Source organism: Emys orbicularis, chromosome 3, assembly GCF_028017835.1.
Source record: "Emys orbicularis isolate rEmyOrb1 chromosome 3, rEmyOrb1.hap1, whole genome shotgun sequence".
NCBI classification, from domain to species: domain Eukaryota; kingdom Metazoa; phylum Chordata; order Testudines; family Emydidae; genus Emys; species Emys orbicularis.
This window is the reverse complement of record NC_088685.1, coordinates 214,563,231-214,583,812: the sequence shown is the minus strand read 5'-3', so window position 1 is coordinate 214,583,812 and position 20,582 is coordinate 214,563,231. Positions and strand designations below refer to the sequence as shown.

The 20,582-nt window shown below is 40.8% G+C and overlaps 1 protein-coding gene across 1 annotated transcript in view; it reads left to right on the top strand.

Annotated features, from left to right (window-relative positions):
* ZC3H6 (zinc finger CCCH-type containing 6) overlaps positions 1-20,277 on the top strand; it is a 69,896-nt gene extending 49,619 nt beyond the window's left edge. Inside the window, exons 7-12 of the mRNA XM_065400692.1 lie at positions 795-906; positions 4,443-4,552; positions 5,228-5,481; positions 11,590-12,107; positions 14,330-14,566; positions 17,903-20,277. Coding sequence (XP_065256764.1) covers positions 795-906; positions 4,443-4,552; positions 5,228-5,481; positions 11,590-12,107; positions 14,330-14,566; positions 17,903-19,407 — 2,736 coding nt within the window. The 3' untranslated portion in view covers positions 19,408-20,277. The remainder of the gene's footprint in view (positions 1-794; positions 907-4,442; positions 4,553-5,227; positions 5,482-11,589; positions 12,108-14,329; positions 14,567-17,902) is intronic.
* The last annotated feature ends 305 nt before the right edge of the window (positions 20,278-20,582 follow it).

Here is a 20,582-nt window from a genome sequence, read left to right as displayed (position 1 = left end):
TCAAGGATTGAACTCACAACCCTGGGTTTAGCAGGCCAATGCTCAAACCTCTGAGCTATCCCTCCCCTTATAAAGTTATAAAACAGTTATAAGATAATTTACTTTATTTTTTGAAAGTACTTTCAAAAATTATTGTTGTGTAAAACTTTCCATGGAACTAGTCATAATGTAAAGTAATGCAGTTTATATGATTTTTTTGATTGTCTAGATGGGCAGCCCCTATATAATAGTTTTTAATACTTTTTCATAGCATAAACCACCTCCCCTTGCATTTGTGATCACATAATTTTTTGCAACAACTACAGCATTTGCTTAAATTGAAAGATAATATTTAGTAAAGTATTTAATGTTTCTTCGAGTAGTGTCCCTATGAGTGCACCACTTCAAGTGCACACGCACCTCAAAGTGGTGCACCCATAAGGGGATACATCTCGAAGTACTCCGATTATTGCACAAGGTGAGTAACCTCTCCATTTTTAGCTTCTTTTAATGCAATTTACCAGATGGAATCAAGGAAAAAAACCAGTGCCATGTGACCAGCCTACTCTCCATGGACTACCAGCATATACTCTGTGGACCCTAGTCTGAGAATGTACTAAAATGTTCTTTATCTCCACTTCTTTTTGGAATCTCAAGAAAATTGACACACTTGTTAAATACATGTATTGTCAATAGAGAGAAAAGTTCAAAACTGGATAAACAGGATGAAAGCATCATTGTTAAAATACGAAGTTGAATAAATTCAGCATTTAGAATTGATAATCTTTGTCTCTCCTTTTCTGTCATATTTACAGGGAGACCAATGTAAATTTGATCATGATGCAGAGATAGAGAAGAAAAAGGAAATCTGCAAGTTTTACATACAGGGTTATTGTACCAAAGGAGAGAACTGCATTTATTTGCATAATATCCTTTGGGAAAAACTATATTTGAATTATAATCCTAGTTAAGGTTTTTATATTTTAGTATAATCTGATTTTTCTTTAGACACTTTATAAACACACTGACTGTGTTTTATTGTGAAATATCATTTGCCATGTTTGTGCAATTAGTGTATGGTGATATGTGCGTGAAAGAGAGAAGTTTTTCAAATTATAGTTAGGTATTTTCCATGGATTCTTTACAATTTTTCTTTTGAGATTTAACCCGATTATATATAAAAAAAATTAAACATTACAGTTGGTTCACAAGCTTTTATCCCATGAATTTGTTTTTATGAAAGCAACATTGACAAGATAAAATTATAGAGTACTTAATTTTTAAAATCCTTTTTGCTATTGGGGTATTATTGGAAGATTAAAACTGAGAACTCTTAGAAATTAGTTTACTTTTTACCACATATTTTGTGTGTCTGGCATCCCATAAAGACATACATTAGGGAGCCTGCAACATCATAGTCACCTCTTGATTCCTTCAGTGGAAATGGTAAACACAGCAGCCAGCTCTCTCTGTGGTAAGAATGAGATATGACAACTTCAAGATCTCCATGTCCTTCCAGTCTGGAGCAGAAGGTGCAGTTAAGTACCATCCTATACCTCCTTAGCACAAGGAGCTGGTGTACATCATTATTTGATCCTATTTCTGAATGAGGGGGCAGGACAGTGGTTTGTGTGAGAGGAGGATAAGAGCTGAATGGGGACAGGGTGGCTTTTCCCAACACACACACACAAAACACTTTTTGGAGTTGGAGGGGGGAATGGGTTACTTGCACCTGTGTAAAGTGAGTATAAAATACTCCTCGTTGAATAGCATTGTACACCTGCTTTGCTCACATATTGCACAGATGTAAATGACTGCACAAATCAGGTCTGCAGTCTTGAATTGTTAAAATAGCACTTGTGTATTGTGCATGGTTATACAAAGCCACAGAGTTGGTACAACTATTTCATGAACAAAAATAAGGCATTAGTTTTTATGTGCGGTTGTGTGATGGATGGTTAACACTGATTCGTATTTTGTATTCACTGGAGTTCTTTTAACTGTGCAAGCAGAGTTAATTTTTCCCTGACCAGCAATCAAACTTTTCTATTGAATTTGGATGGTGAGGGTTTTGTGTATGAGAGAGAGAACTGGATGTTATGGTTGCTGACAGTTATGTAATCTTACCTTGATTGCTTTAGTGTGTGTGATGTTTTTAGTGATCTAAATAATGGCATGGCTTGTTTTGAAATGCCCTTACCAATCTAAAATAAAGTTAAAGTTTTTGGGGTGGGAATTCAGAGTCAGATTAGCTTGCTTTAATGAATAAATGAATTTTACTGCTCTTTATTCCATTTAGCAACACAACTAAGGCTTGGTCTACACTTACCCCCCAAGTCGAAGTAAGGTACGCAAATTCAGCTACGTGAATAACGTAGCTGAATTCGACATACCTTACTTCGAACTTACCGCGGTTCAGACGCGGTCCACACGCGGCAGGCAGGCTCCCCCGTCGACTTCGCGGTACTCCTCTCGCCGAGCTGGAGTACCGCAGTCGACGGGGATCACTTCCTGGTTCGATTTATCGCGTCCACACCAGACGCGATAAATCGAACTCGGAACTTCGATCCGCAGCCGTCGAACTACCCGGTAAGTGTAGACTAGCCCTAAGAGAGAGAAAGCAGGAGTCTCTTCTTTCATTGCTTCCTCAACAGAATTGTTCACTGAATTTTAATCAGCTATGCTTGTGCAAATCCTACTGAAGGCAGCTGGGTTGCATGAGTGTCACTAAGGGTATAATTTGTCCTGCAGAGCCTTTTCTACTGATGATCCATGACAAGGAAAGATCATAGTTTAACTCTTAAAACCTGGATTAAGTTTGAAAGTCTGGCAGTTTAAAAAAAAGTTTATTTGCAAACTGAATATATTTCAAATTGTACACGCAAACCTGGAACCTGACAATAACACTTTATCATTTTTTAGAGCAGAACCACACTTTATAAAGCTGTGAGTGTGTGTGTGTGTGTGTGTGTGTGTGTGTGTGTGTGTGTGTGTGTGTGTGTGTGTGTGTGTGTGTGTGTGTGTGTGCGCGTGCACATACATTAAAAGCTTTGTTATCTGGTATGATGGAGGAATGGGGTGTGCCGGTTGATCAAAAATTCCAGTTAACTAAGAGTTATATTTACCAATGGAATACCAATTTTCAAATAATTAGAATACAGTAAAATGAATAAAATACATTAAATAGCATACAGATACTCACCAATCCAGTAGTAGTACTGCACTGCAGAGTGGTTGGTTTCTTGAAGCACTTAGGTGTATATAGGTAAAGTTTTCTATATAGTAGGTTATCTTATGACACTACATATCACTATGGGCAGCACATGGCATACACCCAAATCACTAAAAATACAGTTAACACTAAAACTAGACTGAACATAATTTAATCTTTGATCATTCAGAAGGCACTTCAGGATCTTGCAGTGCCTCAAGGTCATTATTATCAACATTAATTATCATTGTGGATGTAGACGGTGTAGGAGCTTGGGCTGGATCTGTAATGACCCTATGACACACCCTGGAAGCTGCTTTTTTGAATAAATCCCTGATATCAGCTTGCTTACTTGTCTTCTGCCTCTTTTGCATAAAAATAGAGTGGAGAATGTGCAATTGCATAATCTCCTGGGCAGTATACTAGTCCCGGTTACTAGATTGAAGATTTGTATTGGGAGATATCAGAAATGCCAGTTAATAGAGCTTTCTGGCCGATAAAGTGCCGGATAACACAGCTTTTACTGTATATAAAAAACCCCAAGAGCTGCTGTTTCAACCATTCTCCCCCTCCCCCCCTCCCACACACTTCAGTGAAGATTCCCTTTTCTTACACATAATCTGTCCCTAAATTTCATGGACCAGTATATGGTTTTTAATACAAATAACAGGTTTTGATTATTGATTAATACTAAAATTGTACAAATTTTAATTTAAACAGATAAATACCTGGAAATTTAAAGTCCGGGATAAAACTTCATATTTAATCCCTGTCATAAGTAATACATCATTTAAAGGATTAAATTTCTCTTGCTTCAAGAAGAGACTATACCTAATAATATATAACTTCACTATATTGAGATGCTTACAGTAGGAAAAATTAGATAGTCTAAGGAGGGAACTTCATTTTTTTCTGTAATTATTGGCTTTAGTTTGACAGATTATTAGGTTATTTCATATATTAAAGATTAATAAAGACTTGAAGTTAGACTTTAGTAGGGGATTGGGGGGGTTGGTTTTTTTTGTTTTTGGGGGGAGCAGGTTAAATACATATAATCAGTCTAGCACAGTGTCAAATGGGATTAAACAGTGAATTGCTTATTAGTCTGGTCATAATGCTTAAAATATGATTCTGGAAATGGTAATTGTTTAGGAGCAGTGGAAGTCTCACTGAAAATTACTTGTAAAACTGTTCCAAACTATGCAAATTAAATGTTGCTACCTGTTAGAGTCCTTAATATTTTTGCTGCTACATGAATTTCCTTGCAAGTTCTATCATACAGGAGCAAAATGTTACCAAGGGGATAAGTGCAAGTTTTCTCATGCTCCATTAACTAAAGAAACAAAAGAACTGCTAGATAAGGTGAGTAATGCTTATACTGGCACAGTAAGTGAAAATTATTTCTGAGTGGCAAGGTAGTCAAATGGAATAAATATAGGCTGGGATCTTTCAAGAGGTCTAAAGGAGATAGGCACCCATCTCCCAGTGGTGTTTAACATCTTAGCTCCCTGAGAAAATCTCAGCCCTGAAGTTTGGCTCTATGACCACATGCTACAAAATGAATTCTCTTTTCCTTCTCTCTTTTTCCCCCTTCATTTTTTTCACCTCTCTCCTCCTCCTCCGTCCATTATTTTTCCTGCTCTACTCTTTCACCCTTCTTTACCACCTCTTTGACAACCTCCCTATTCTCTCATTTTTAAATGTACACTCATATAGCATGAAATATATTATATGTATTTTAGAACATGTTACTGCTTTCCATCATCTGAAGTTACTGATCAAAGGACATGGACCTCCTAAAAGTGTATGTTCCCATATTGCAGAAATAGTTTAATTCCTGGCTGACCTAGAAGAAATTTTGAGGGGGGATTTAGAATTCTTCTGAGTTCGATGTTAAATGGCAGGCAATATATAATAGACATACTATTACAGAGCAGCTTAATTCTTTTAAAATATAAAATGAAGTGCTACAATGAAATGTTAAGTTCAGTGCAAATTTAGTACAATAAAAACTTTCACTGCATTGCTTTGTTTTAGGTTTTGAATACTGAAGAGGAGCCACAAAATGAAGATGAAAAAGAACTGGAGGAACTCAGAAAGCGTGGCATAGTTCCTCTTCCTAAGCCACCTCCAGGAGTTGGACTTCTGCCAACTCCACCTGAGCAATTTTCATTTTCTGAGTCTGATACAGAAAATTTTCAAGATCCTTCTGGTGAATTCAAGAAAATTCCATCTCTGTTTGAGATAGTTGTGAAACCTACTGTGGATTTAGCACACAAGATTGGAAAAAAGTAGGTTTTAGAATGAAAAATGGCTTTATAAACATTTGAGAAATGGACCACACTACATTTTTAGAAGAAATTGATAGTCTTGAGGATTTCCAGCATTTGCTTTCTAACTGGGGAGGGGGGGGGGAATTTCCACTATTTGCCATCATAATTTTAGTATCTTTCATGTATCTAATACCCTGTACACAGGATTACTACTCTTGGGTCTTGACCTTCCCAGAAGAAACAGGCAAGGAATTCACTCCCTTCACTCTGTTTTTCCAGTCCTCTGAATGACTATGAACCCACCTTCCTTTGCATGGTGAACAAACCTCGATCTCCCTCTAGTCTCCCTGATAGTCAGCTCTTTCTTGACTTCAGTCAGTGAAGGAACTCCCTGATGAAACTGTGTGCAGGGTCTTCGTTGTTGCTATTTCAGCTCTGCCAGATGTCACTGCCTTTACCTGAGCTGTTCTTCTTACCCAGCCACCTCCCATAAAACTTAGACCTAATTGTTAGATACAAAGTTTTATCTTGTCCTGTTGAGTTGGATTTCTTCAAAGCTCTTTGAGTTCAGGTCTTTGTTGGTCTTGGGATGTTTTAAACTGGTAATTTGGCAGGTGTTGTGCAAACTTACACACGCAGTTCTGCCAATACACGTTGCTGTTGACTGCAAAAACTATTCTGCTGCTCCACTCTTGGGCTACTCATGATTGCCATTTGTGATGGATTTGTGGCACACAATGTGATGTGTTTGTAATGTGGACAGACGTTTACTATAAGAATTAGTTTGCCCCTGCCAACCTTATATCTACTTGGCACCAAAAAGATTTGAACAGATATCCCCAAGGACATTTGGAATCTAAACAGCTTTATTCTAACTCCCCCACTCCTTTTAGGCGAAAAAGTGTTGTTTGCAGTGTTTTTCTATCCATGTTGGTCCCAGGATATTAGAGAGACATGGTGGGTGAGGTAATATCTTGTATCTTTTGTTGGTGAAAGAGACAAGCTTCCAAGCTACACAGAGCTCTTCTTTGGGGAAAAAAATGGAAAGGGAAACCATTACAGTATGGAAAAACTGTAATCATTCCCTGATGGTCTGAAGAACCACTCGACTAAGAAAATACAATTCCTAGTGCTGTTCACATCCATACATCAGTGATATTCGTGCAGGTTAAAGTGAACAGAAGATATCTTGCAGTATTAAGTGCAGTGTTTACCTTAGACCTTAGTTTCTCCTGTACAGCTGACACATCAGGTAGTCCAATTCCTCCACCGATCACGGTCACTAGCGAGTTGTGATGCTTCGTCTCAGATGATGCTAGCGCAGTCAATATCCTTTGTTTACTGTCTTCTTCCTGTTCTTCCTTGGCCTTCCTAGCTTTCTCTTTCCTTCTTCAGGTACTCAATTCAGTGTTTGTTTAGCATGTCTCCCACCCTCCATACAGTTTCATAGAATCATAGAATCATAGAATATCAGGGTTGGAAGGGACCTCAAGAGGTCATCTAGTCCAACCCCCTGCTCAAAGCAGGACCAATTCCCAACTAAATCATCCCAGCCAGGGCTTTGTCAAGCCGGGCCTTAAAAACCTCCAAGGAAGGAGACTCCACCACCTCCCTAGGTAACGCATTCCAGTGCTTCACCACCCTCCTAGTGAAATAGTGTTTCCTAATATCCAACCTGGACCTCCCCCACTGCAACTTGAGACCATTGCTCCTTGTTCTGTCATCTGCCACCACTGAGAACAGCCGAGCTCCATCCTCTTTGGAACCTCCCTTCAGGTAGTTGAAGGCTGCTATCAAATCCCCCCTCATTCTTCTCTTCTGGAGACTAAACAATCCCAGTTCCCTCAGCCTCTCCTCATAAGTCATGTGCTCCAGACCCCTAATCATTTTTGTTGCCCTCCGCTGGACTCTTTCCAATTTTTCCACATCCTTCTTGTAGTGTGGGGCCCAAAATTGGACACAGTATTCCAGATGAGGCCTCACCAATGTCGAATAAAGGGGAACGATCACGTTCCTCGATCTGCTGGCAATGCCCCTACTTATACAGCCCAAAATGCCGTTAGCCTTCTTGGCAACAAGAGCACACTGTTGACTCATATCCAGCTTCTCGTCCACTGTGACCCCTAGGTCCTTTTCTGCAGAACTGCTACCTAGCCATTCGGTCCCTAGTCTGTAGCAGTGCATGGGATTCTTCCGTCCTAAGTGCAGGACTCTGCACTTATCCTTGTTGAACCTCATCAGGTTTTTTTTGGCCCAATCCTCTAATTTGTCTAGGTCCCTCTGTATCCGATCCCTACCCTCTAGTGTATCTACCACGCCTCCTAGTTTAGTGTCATCTGCAAACTTGCTGAGAGTGCAGTCCACACCATCCTCCAGATCATTAATAAAGATATTAAACAAAACCGGCCCCAGGACCGACCCTTGGGGCACTCCGCTTGAAACCGGCTGCCAATTAGACATGGAGCCATTGATCACTACCCGTTGAGCCCGACGATCTAGCCAGCTTTCTATCCACCTTACAGTCCATTCATCCAGCCCATATTTCTTTAACTTGGCGGCAAGAATACTGTGGGAGACTTTGCTAAAGTCAAGGAATAACACATCCACTGCTTTCCCCTCATCCACAGAGCCAGTTATCTCATCATAGAAGGCAATTAGGTTAGTCAGGCACGACTTCCCTTTGGTGAATCCATGCTGACTGTTCCTGATCACTTTCCTCTCCTCTAAGTGTTTCATAATTGATTCCTTGAGGACCTGTTCCATGATTTTTCCAGGGACTGAGGTGAGGCTGACTGGCCTGTAGTTCCCCGGATCCTCCTTCTTCCCTTTTTTAAAGATGGGCACTACATTAGCCTTTTTCCAGTCATCCGGGACCTCCCCCGATCGCCATGAGTTTTCAAAAATAATGGCTAATGGCTCTGCAATCTCATCCGCCAACTCCTTTAGCACCCTCGGATGCAGCGCATCCGGCCCCATGGACTTGTGCACATCCAGTTTTTCTAAATAGTCCCGAACCACTTCTTTCTCCACATAGGGCTGGTCACCTTCTCCCCATATTGTGCTGCCCAGTGCAGCAGTCTGGGAGCTGACCTTGTTTGTGAAGACAGAGGCAAAAAAATCATTGAGTACATTAGCTTTTTCCACATCCTCGGTCACTAGGTTGCCTCCCACATTCAGTAAGGGGCCCACACTTTCCTTGACTTTCTTCTTGTTGCTAACATACCTGAAGAAACCTTTCTTGTTACTCTTAACATCTCTTGCTAGCTGCAACTCCAAGTGTGATTTGGCCTTCCTGATTTCATTCCTGCATGCCTGAGCAATAGTTTTATACTCCTCCCTGGTCATTTGTCCAATCTTCCACTTCTTGTAAGCTTCTTTTTTGCGTTTAAGTTCAGCAAGGATTTCACTGTTTAGCCAAGCTGGTCGCCTGCCATATTTACTATTCTTTCTACACATCGGGATGTTTTTTTCCTGCAACCGCAATAAGGATTCTTTAAAATACAGCCAGCTCTCCTGGACCCCTTTGCCCTTCATGTTATTCTCCCAGGGGATCCTGCCCATCTGTTCCCTGAGGGAGTCAAAGTCTGCTTTTCTGAAGTCCAGGGTCCGTATTCTGCTGCTCTCCTTTCTTCCTTGTGTCAGGATCCTGAACTCGACCATCTCATGGTCACTGCCTCCCAGGTTCCCATCCACTTTTGCTTCCCCTACTAATTCTTCCCTGTTTGTGAGCAGCAGGTCAAGAAAAGCTCTGCCCCTAGTTGGTTCCTCCAGCACTTGCACCAGGAAATTGTCCCCTACACTTTCCAAAAACTTCCTGGATTGTCTGTGCACCTCTGTATTGCTCTCCCAGCAGATATCAGGGTGATTAAAGTCTCCCATGAGAACCAGGGCCTGCGATCTAGCAACTTCTGCTAGTTGCCAGAAGAAAGCCTCATCCACCTCATCCCCCTGGTCTGGTGGTCTATAGCAGACTCCAACCACGACATCACCCTTGTTGCTCACACTTCTCAACTTTATCCAGAGACTCTCAGGTTTTTCTGCAGTTTCATATCGGAGCTCTGAGCAGTCATACTCCTCTCTTACATACAACGCAACTCCCCCACCTTTTCTGCCCTGCCTGTCCTTCCTGAACAGTTTATATCCATCCATGACAGTACTCCAGTCATGTGAGTTATCCCACCAAGTCTCTGTTATTCCAATCGCATCATAGTTCCCTGATTGTGCCAGGACTTCCAGTTCTCCCTGCTTGTTTCCCAGGCTTCTTGCATTTGTGTATAGGCACTTAAGATAACTCATCGATCGTCCCTCTTTCTCAGCATGAGACAGGAGTCCTCCCCTCTTGCGCTCTCCTGCTTGTGCTTCCTCCCAGGATCCCATTTCCCCACTTACCTCAGGGCTTTGGTCTCCTTCCCCCGGTGAACCTAGTTTAAAGCCCTCCTCACTAGGTTAGCCAGCCTGCTGGCGAAGATGCTCTTCCCTCTCTTCGTTAGGTGGAGCCCGTCTCTGCCCAGCACTCCTCCTTCTTGGAACACCATCCCATGGTCGAAGAATCCAAAGCCTTCTCTCCGACACCACCTGCGTAGCCATTCATTGACTTCCACGATTCGACGGTCTCTACCCAGGCCTTTTCCTTGCACAGGGAGGATGGACGAGAACACCACTTGCGCCTCAAACTCCTTTATCCTTCTTCCCAGAGCCACGTAGTCTGCAGTGATCCGCTCAAGGTCATTCTTGGCAGTATCATTGGTGCCCACATGGAGAAGCAGGAAGGGGTAGCGATCCGAGGGCTTGATGAGTCTCGGCAGTCTCTCTGTCACATCGTGTATCCTAGCTCCTGGCAAGCAGCAGACCTCTCGGTTTTCCCGGTCGGGGCGGCAGATAGATGACTCAGTCCCCCTGAGGAGGGAGTCCCCGACCACCACCACCCTCCTCCTCCTCTTGGGAGTGGTGGTCGTGGAACCCCCATCCCTAGGACAGTGCATCTTTTGCCTTCCAATCGGTGGAGTCTCCTTCTGCTCCCTTCCCTCAGATGGGTCATCTAGTCCACTCTCCGCATTAGTACCTGTGGAGAGAACATGGAAACGATTGCTCACCTGTATCTCCATTGCTGGTGCATGGACGCTCCTCTTTCTCCTTCTGGAAGTCACATGCTGCCAAACCTCTTCACAATCCTTCTGTCCCTGCTGTGCCTGCTCTGAATCTTCAGAACATTGTGGCCGTAGAAGCATCTCCTGACGTCTGTCCAGGAAATCTTCATTTTCCCTTATGCAACGCAGTGTTGATACTCGTTTCTCCAGCCCTCGAACCTTCTCTTCCAATATGGAGACCAGCTTGCACTTTGTACAGACAAAGTCGCTTCTGTCCTGTGGAAGAAAGACAAACATGGCACAACCTGTGCAGGTTACATGTCCCAATCACATGAGCTTGCTTTCTTTGATATTTTCTAACATGTTCTGCTCTGTCAGCTCCCACAATCTCGCATTTGTTATTTTGTCTTTCCCTGAAATATGTAATGTTTTCCTCGGCTATCTCTTATCAGCCTCCTCCAATCTCTTTTTGTTAGCTACTGTCATCAGCCAAGTCTCCGCTCTGTACACTAGCGTGCTTAATGCAATTGCATGATATAATCTGACCGTTAGTTTGGTGTGGAGATCTCTGTTGACCAGATGTTTGCTTTTCCTCATCTCATGTGGATATCTTTATCGCAGCTACCTTCGAGTGTCGTCATGTTCCCCAGAGAGCACAACTCTTCTACCTGTTCAATTTCTTTTCCATCCACGTACACATTTGCATGTGTTGTCCAGTTTCCTACATTTATCATCTTGGTTTTCTCTGATTTACTTTCAATCCAATTTTTGCTGCTTCCTGTTCTTCCTCTGATGTAAAGCCAATCATTCCGTTCCACATCGTACTTAGTAAAGCAGTGACTTGTTTATCATAGGGATAGGGTAAAATGTTGTGGAAGACAGATGTCATTCCAAACTTCTAGAAAGGTATGGCAAGGAGAGGAAAGTGTATTTTTTAAAATGTTGCCTTTTTAAAATATATAAATTATATTTACTGCTATCTGGTTTTGTGTAGCATGTATATGTGCTTGTTCTTTACTTGTCAGTTTTCTACCTACAGGCCACCAACTTTCTATAACAGCACATCACCACCAAGACCACAGTTTCAGGGAAATGACCCACATCCTCAGCATATGTATAATCCAGGGTCAAGTCCAGGGCCTGGTCCCAGCATACCACAAGGACATAATGGACCAGTAATGCACCCAGGTTCTCCTGGGCATCACCAATGTACAGGATCCCAAGGTCCAGCAGTGCCACACAGCCCTCCTTTGCAACCTGTTCCACCAGGCTTTTTAGGACCACAGGGTCAAACTGGCATACCAATTCAAGCACAGGCTGGTCCACCTTTAACACCACCAGGCATTGGTGCACCATACAACACTCCAGGAGTTCAAGGACATATGATGAATATACCCAGAGAGAATCATTGCCCACCAGGCCCACTGTATCAGCAGATTCCTGGTGAACGACAGCAGAATATCAATTATGAATCTATTCAGAACCCAGCTGATTTCTATGACAATTACTATTCACATCAAGCTGTACATAGCTTTCAGCCAACTAATAACACAGGAGGTAAGTTTGTGTTCAGAATTGTTTTTGTTCCTTGGTGAGACATGTTTTTGTTTTCTGAAGTATTACTGCACCTCTAGAAGAATCAAGAGAAATATTAGAAAAAATAGCCTGTTTGAGATGTATCTTTAAAGAATATTGTGAAACAACCTTCTTTTAAAAAAGAAAAAAGCTATTCTAGAACTTTCAAAAAAGAGAAAAAATCTAGCAGAGAGCCATTCTATAGAGCTGACTGAAGTAAAGACACTAGGACTAGGACTTGTAAATTTAGCATTTACAAGAATTCTAATGCATCAGGCTAAACAAGCCAGTCAGTTTTCTTCCCTCGGACTCCTTCAGCTCTTTGTCCTGTACTCACCGTACGCAGTGTAGTTGTAGCTATGTTGGTCCCAATGATATTAGAGGGACAAGGAGGGTGAGGTGATTCCTTTTATTGGACCAACTTCTGTTGGTCAGAGAGACAAGGTTTCAAGCTACACAGAGCTTTTCCTCGGGTCAGCTGGAAAGCTTGTCTCACCAACAGAAGTTGGCCCACTAAAAGATATTACCTTGCATCTTGTCTCTCACCATATAAGTTATTCATACAGGAAAAATGTATAACAAATTTTAGAAGTATTACATGCAGATTGTAAATCAAATGTCTAGCTCAATGATACTCAGACGGTGACTTGTGAGCCACAAGTGGCTCTTTAATTTGTCTTCTGCGGCTCTTTGCAGTACATGATATTAAAACACTGATTTAATTATTAACCAATCAAGATGCTTTTACTATGTTATTAACCAATTGTAGTTGATAAAATAATATTTGATGAATCATTTTGACTACTCACTACTAACCAATCACCCACATGTAGAATACAGATAGGGACCAGCACTCGAAGAAGAAATGGAGGTTACTTACCTGTAACAGGTTCTCCGAGATGTATTGTCCCTATCTGTATTTCACTGCCTGCACCCCTTCTCCTCTGCTCCGAATCATGACTAGATGCACAGTAAAAAGGAGGAACTGGAGAGGTGTCAGTCCACACTGCCCCTTACTCCCTTGGTTCAGAACATGAGGAGAACAACTGTGCACGTGCAGGTCAATGGATACTACTTGCTAGAAATCTCTGATTTCGGGTGCATGGTGTGTACCCACAAGTTGAATACAGATAGGGATCACATGTCTCGAGGAACCTCCTGTTACAAATAAGTAACCTCACTTTCTCTGCTAAGATCAAGGTAGAGTCTAACTTTTAACCTGAAACTAGATGAATCTTTGAGAACTTGTTTATCCTGAACAGCTGGTGGTTGTCCTTGTTCTCCTTCAGACCAAGAAGTCATCTTGCATAAAAACCCTCCTATTTGGAAGATATTCAGGAGCCTCATTTTCAATTGACTAGACACAAGGAGCCTAAATACCACTCTTTTAATTTTACTCATAGTCTTAATGCAAACACTGCCTCAGTTAAGATCTGCTTTTTCTGTTTAATGTATTTGAGTGACTGCCTCAGCACCTTGTGGGTCCAATATGGCTGTTTTGTGAAACTTTCAGGTATTGTCTAGTAAAATCTGGCTTCTCACCCTCAATCTTCCTCATTTATCAAGGCAGTAGAGAAGCTCTGTCCACCTCTCAAAATTTATAGAATTTAACGTTACAATTTTTTTCTATCATAATGCAAGTATACTCACAAAGAGACATAATTAAAGTTGCAGTGCTAACCTTAATTCTGATGTTTCCTAATTTTTGAGTGCTCATCTTTGCAATTTTAAAATATTTTTAATGTAACATTTCTCTCTCTGTTTGTAGATGCAGATATTCCCTTAAAAAAGCAGTTCTATTCACATTAGATTTGATAAAACCCTTTCTTACTGGTGTTCTAGCCAAGGGGAGAGTATCATTTTATAGTTCATTTTAGCACACTATATGTGTGCAAATTGGTGAAAAGTCATCTGAAAGCTTGAGAATTGTAAGATTTTTGTTACAATTTATTTTATTTTTATTTTATTTTTTGCAAATAAAATAAACAGTTTTTTTCGATTGGGGAAAAAATCAGAGCTGACTTTGCAGTTTGTATGTCATGTTTCAGCCTGTTTCAATATGAAATAGTTGAAAGATTAACCTTTATGCGGTGGGATTTATAAATATTCTCAAATTTATTTCAATTAATATTGCCTTGTAAAGTCTTCTCTGGCTATTTGTTAGCGGTAAATTAGCTGATTCTTTTTTAATATTGTATATGCAGATGGAACATGGCATGGAGAATTTACTGATCACCAGGCTCACCTCATTGTTCAAGATTCACATAAGAGTGGAAATGAGTCAGATCGTGTCAGTAAAACAGGCCATAAACCTGCTATTAATGTACCGGATTTTCTTCCAGCAATGCAGAAAGCCCTTTTTGTAAGACTTAGTCAAAAACAGCAAGAAGATGGAGAACCAATCAGCAGTCAGTCTCAGAGGGCAATGAGCAAGGAAGAAGGTAATGTTAACTGTTACATTCTAAACAAAAATGTTCTTTTATATTGTGTCAGTATAATATTCCCATTTTTATTTTGTGACTATTTCTATTAATTACACTATGCCTATATAAGTTCCTACTTCAATTTCAACTGAATAACTTATTCCTTGCTTCTTTTCCTAACCTGTTCTTTAGTTTTTCTGTGGGCTCTTTAATACAGTAGCACCTCAGAGTTAGGAACACCTCGGGAATGGAGGTTGTTCGTAACTCTGAAATGTTCATAACTCTGAACAAATTATAGTTATTTGTTGCAAAAGTTTATAACTGAATGTTGACATAATACAGCTTTGAAACTTTACTATGCAGAAGAAAAATGCTGCTTTTAACCCTCTTAATGTAAATGAAACAAGCACCTTGTCAAATCTCTTTTTAAACTTTCTCTTTATTTAGTAATTTACGTTTAACACATTTTTGTTGTTGTTGTCTCTGTTGCTGCCTGATGGCATACTTCTGGTTCCCAATTAGGTATGTGGTTGACCAGTCAGTTCACAACTGGTGTTCTACTGTATTAGTCTTGGTACCAGTCTTATTCGTTATTTTTATTAATAACCATGGGACAGAAGTACAACTGTGCTAATGAAGTGTGCTGCTGATAAAATTTTGGGAGGCATCCTCAATACAGAAGGAGGATCAGAATATTATACGGAAGGTCTGGATGACCTTGACAACTGGAGCAACAGAAATGGGATGAAATTCAATAGTACAAAGTTCAAGGTCATGCACGTAGGGTCTAATAATACGAATTTCAGCTACACGCTGGGGAATGGATGGCCAGTCTTAGGAGACTGAGTGTATGTGTACACTGCAATTAAAAACCCGCAGCTGGCCCATGCCAGCTTACTCAGCTTGCGGGGCTCGAGCTGTGGGGCTATTTCATTGCAGTGTCGACTTCCGGGCTCAAGCTGCAGCCTAAGCTCTGGGACCCGGTGAGGTGGGAGGGTCCCAGAGCTTGTGCTGCAGCCTGAACTCGGAAGTCTACACTGCAATGAAACTGTCCCACAGCCTGAGCCCCGTGAGCCCGAGTCATCTGGCATGGGCCGGCCACAAGTTTTCATCTGCAGTGTAGACATACCCTGAAAGGGCTTGGCTTGTTTAGCCTAGCAAAAAGAAATCTGAGAAGGGGATATGATTGCTGTCTATAAATACATTAGGGGGCATACATCAGGGAGGGAGAAGAGCTATTTAAGCTAAAGGACAGTGCTAGCGCAAGAACAAATGGGTATAAAGTGGCCATGAACAAATTGGAGCTGGAAATTAGAAGGTGGTTATGGAATAGCCTCCCAAAAGGAGTTGCAGGGGCAAACAGCTTAATCAGTTTTAAGAGAGATCTGCACAAATTTATGAGTGCAGTTGTATGAAGTGGTTGCTTGTGATGTTGCGGGGCAGAGCTTAGCAGCCCTGGGGCTCACTCTTGGTTTATGTCTTGTGTTCCTAAAAGCTCATGCATCAGGGCTTCAGCCAGCCATCTGCAGTTGTCAGGAAGGGGTTCTCCCGCCTAGTATATTCAGAGTGGGGGAGGGTTGGTCTCCTTCCTCGGAAGCATCAGAGATGCCTGCCGTTGGAGATGGGACACTGGACGGTGTCGGCCAGTGCTCTGAGGTGACACCGAGCATTCAGGTGCTTGGCTGGTTGGTACTTGCTCAGGGCCTAACTGATTGCCATATGTGATGTCAGGAAGGTATTTACCCCCAGATCAGGTGGACACTCTGCTTCAGAGTGTTGGTGCTGGTCACTTGACAGAAATTATCTGGGTATGGCTCACTTAATCATTTCCCTGCCATTGCAGGTGCCGTGGGAATTGGTGCACCTCAGGCATTCCTGTTCTCTCTCTGCAGTCTAGTCTCCTCTGGGCTGTAATATTTTGATCCAGCTTCAGTTGTTGGGTTTAGTGTGTGGATACTGAGTGGTGTTGGTGGCCTATGACCTAGAGCAGATAAGACTAGATGATCTGGTGGTCCCTTCTGGCCCTAAACTCTATGACTCTATTGCTTCCTTGAAGGGAGGGCAGATTACCTGTTTCGGTTAAAGAAGGATCAGTTCTGCCACTGCCCAGGAAATCATTGGCAGATGCTGACAATCTGGCCAGCTATCACCCTGTGTCCTGTCTTCCAGTTTAGTTCAAGATTATCAAAAAGGCTGTGGCAAGACAACTCTTGTAGTATCTAGTGAACTCAGACCTCCATGATAATCTGGGTATGATCCTGGGTCTGGGACATAGACTGCATTGGTAGATTCTCTCTTCCTGGCAATGGATGAAGATAGTGTTCATGCTGGCATTATTAACTCTATCAGCTGTCTTCAGTGCTGTTGATCAGGAGGTGTTGCTGACTCACCTTCAAATCACATCAGTGGCAGACGGGCTGCTTTAGAGTGACTCAGTTCTTTCCTTGTAGAGCATCCTCAGAAGGTGGTGGTAGTAGTAAGAAACTGCTCCTCCTCTCTTAAGCTGCTTACACATGGAGTCCTCTGGATTTCATCTTGTAACACCTATTATTTAATGTTTATAGGGAGCTATAAGGGTTAGTAAGGGAACATGAGCTTTGGTGTTTTCAGTATATGGATGCCACTCAGCTTTGTCTTCATTTCATCTGACTGGTCCAAAACAGTCAGTGATCTTATTCAGTGTCTGGGTGAGACTGGGGCATGGATTGAAAGTGAGTTGGTTGAAACTTATGCTAGACTTGACTGAGGTGATGTTGATGGGCTGGGAGATGATACTAAAATTACAGGGCTTCCCACTAACTGCAGTAGTGGTTGTTAATTTGTTCTCAATAATCTAATATTGTTTAAATACCTTCCCTTATCTCCCTTTCTGGAACCTGATTTCTCCCTGAATCCCTTACATTTTGGGTTTCAAATATGAAAGGGAAATAGAGTAGCGGTTCAGCATTTCCACCTTATCCATTTAAGACAGCAGCAAGCCATGTCTTTCCCCCCTCAACCAACAATAAAGGTCACTTACATCAAGATTCATGTGTTTAAAAATACATTTTTTATGAAATTTAAGTTAGAATTGTTGACAGGAATAGTTATTTTCTGACACAAAAATATTGGAAGAGGTATACAAGAGAAGAGAAAGCAGCAGTTGAGTATTTATTCTTAAATTGTTATAACTAGATTTTTTTTTTTGCTCACTTCCACTAGCTGATTTCTGTGATCCTAATTTATAGTTGCTATTACCTTATTTTGCTAAGTCTTAACATCAGACAAAAGCCAGTTATTAAGAAATTATACTTAGTTCAAAGTCTATTGAATCTCCAGTGATCATTTGTTTGACTAATCTTTGTTTTCTTTCAGATGATAATGTAAACTGGTACTCCAGTAGTGAAGAGGAAGAGGGAAGCAGTGTTAAATCAATATTAAAAACCTTAAAGAAACAAACTGAGAATATTAGGAATCGGCAACAACATTCCACAGAACAACATATGGTTGTTGTTCCTACTGACCCAAGACTTGCTAAAGAGAAATGTACAGGAAACCAGGCTGTTGATCCGAGACTGAGATCCACTCCTAGATCAAATACTAGGAAACCTACAGAGTCGTCATCTTTTGACCCAAGGCTTGCACGGGATCCCAGAATGTTAAAGGTTAATGAAAGTGGTCTTGCAAGTTCTTCTGTTGGTGGAACAAAGTTAGATTTACATCATGCACCCACTGGAGTTAAGGTCAAGCAAAAAGGAATGGATGATGATGAAGAGGATGCAGAACGGGAATTGAGAGAGAGAGCTTTTCTAATACCTTTGGAACCTTTACCTGGTGTAACATTAAGGGATCCGAGATCTCAGCTTCGACAGTTTAGCCACATTAAAATGGATATTATCCTGACCAAACCAAACTTTGCTAAACATATTGTATGGGCTCCTGAAGATCTACTTCCAATACCCTTGCCTAAACCTGACCCGGTGTCTTCAATTAATTTACCTCTTCCTCCACTTATTGCTGACCAGAGGCTTAATAAATTACGTAATTTAAAAAGTGATCCCCATCCAAATGCAATGCCAGCTGACCCAAGACTGGCAGGAAAAGCAAAAAATAATATAACAAGCAGAAGTGGCTCTTTGGATCAATCTGCAGATTTGCATGCCAGTAGTTCAAGCAAATTAGGAGATCCTCGCTTACAAAAAAATGTTGATCCCAGACTCCACAGACTGTCTAGTACAGATACTCACCATGGAATCACAAAGGATTCTCATCCTCCAAAATTTGACCCTCGTCTAACCAGATCTGGTATTGGTTCATCCCAGCCCTCAGAAGCTGTAATATGTAAATCTGACCCGGACATTCTGCCTCCTTATGCACCCAAACTATCATCAACGGGTGTTAGATTGGGAACTCCAAGCTCAATACTTAGTGGTATTAGTTTGTATGATCCAAGAGACCACAGTTCATCTTCATTAGACCCAGCGCCAGTTAATTCAGGAGAGAATGGAGAGAACCAGAAAAAAAGTATTTTGAAAAATACTAGCAAAAATGAATCTACTCTGTCAGAAGACATGTTGCCACAGAAGTCTGTCCCAAATATGGATAAAAATACAGAAGGGTCAGCAGAGGCCAATTTAGAAAAAGCAAATAGCATCAATACATCTCAGGCTAAGCACTCCAGTACTGCACCAGCAGTGCATAATCTTCCTATCCAAGCTTTATCAGGATTGATCAGACCACAGTACAGTGATCCAAGGCAAGTTAGACAGCCTGGACAGGTAAATCAAATGCAAGATAACGATCCAAGTGGGGAATCTGATGATAAGTCACTAAAAGATGTTTTCAAGACTTTTGATCCAACTGCTTCGCCATTTTGTTAGCAATTGATTTATTAAGTCTTTTTACGGTTGTGAATATTGCAGTTTTCTGCTGTTTTGTAACTGGTTTACCTATTTGCTTTATTTATTTTTAAATTATAATTATCAACACTTTTCAGCTGCTAATCTCAGAACCACATGCAGTTTCACAGTATGCTATAGTGTTTGCACAGTATTTTCTATATAATACTTTTCCAATTTCAGGGAGACTAATAATTGACATGTAGAAAAGACCCTCTATCATGTTAGATCTGATAAAAGCACTTTCATTGTAAATAAGTCATTATGAATTCAGCTCGGAAGACCTGTATATGTGTAAGCTGTCTCTTTCATAATCAACATTTAGATATAATGATTGCCACTTTTGTATGATTGTATAGATTCAAGCAATATGATGTACATTACTGTGAGAGAGACTAAGACAAGAATTGTCTTACTTATCAAGCCAAACCTACTAACTGAAATATACATAAATGAAGTAAAAGGAAAATGTTGATCCTCCTTTTCAGAGCAGTTGATGTAAGGCATTGTTTTTATTCATGCAGTCAATATTCTTAGTGTAAAAGATACCTATCACATATTGAGGAGTTAAAATGTCATATCTTTTTAAAGTATTTTATTCTATACTGTATATAGAAGAAATTGTGAAGTACATAACTAGAAGAACATTACTGTTAAAGTGGAGAATACCTAAGTTGTCTAATACAAAAAAGTTTATTTAATTTTTCATGCATACACAATTCTGAATTAGTGCGATAGCTTACATTTTGGTGTTCATGTATTTCAATGTATTTTTGTATTCAGCTGCTTAATTTGTATTGCTTTTTTTGTATTGATGTAACTGCAGTACTTGTATTCATTGTGTCTTACGACATTTTTAACAAAAAATTAAAAGATACAATCAAAGTCTGGTAGTCACTGTTAAATTGATACGCCTGCTAAAATACCAGATAGTTACACACACACGGACAACAGTAATTGAGCACCTCTGAAGCAGAGATGATTAAACTTGCTGTATTATACTCACTTGCCACAAGAACTTGTGTCCCAATTCTGCACTCCTTTAGTAGGCAAAACTCTCCTTAATTCCAAAGGGGGTGTTAGCTCAGTCATGGCTTCAGGGTCAGAGCTTTAGTAAGAGAGAGGGTTGGGGTTTTTTGGGAGGTGGAGTTGCTTTG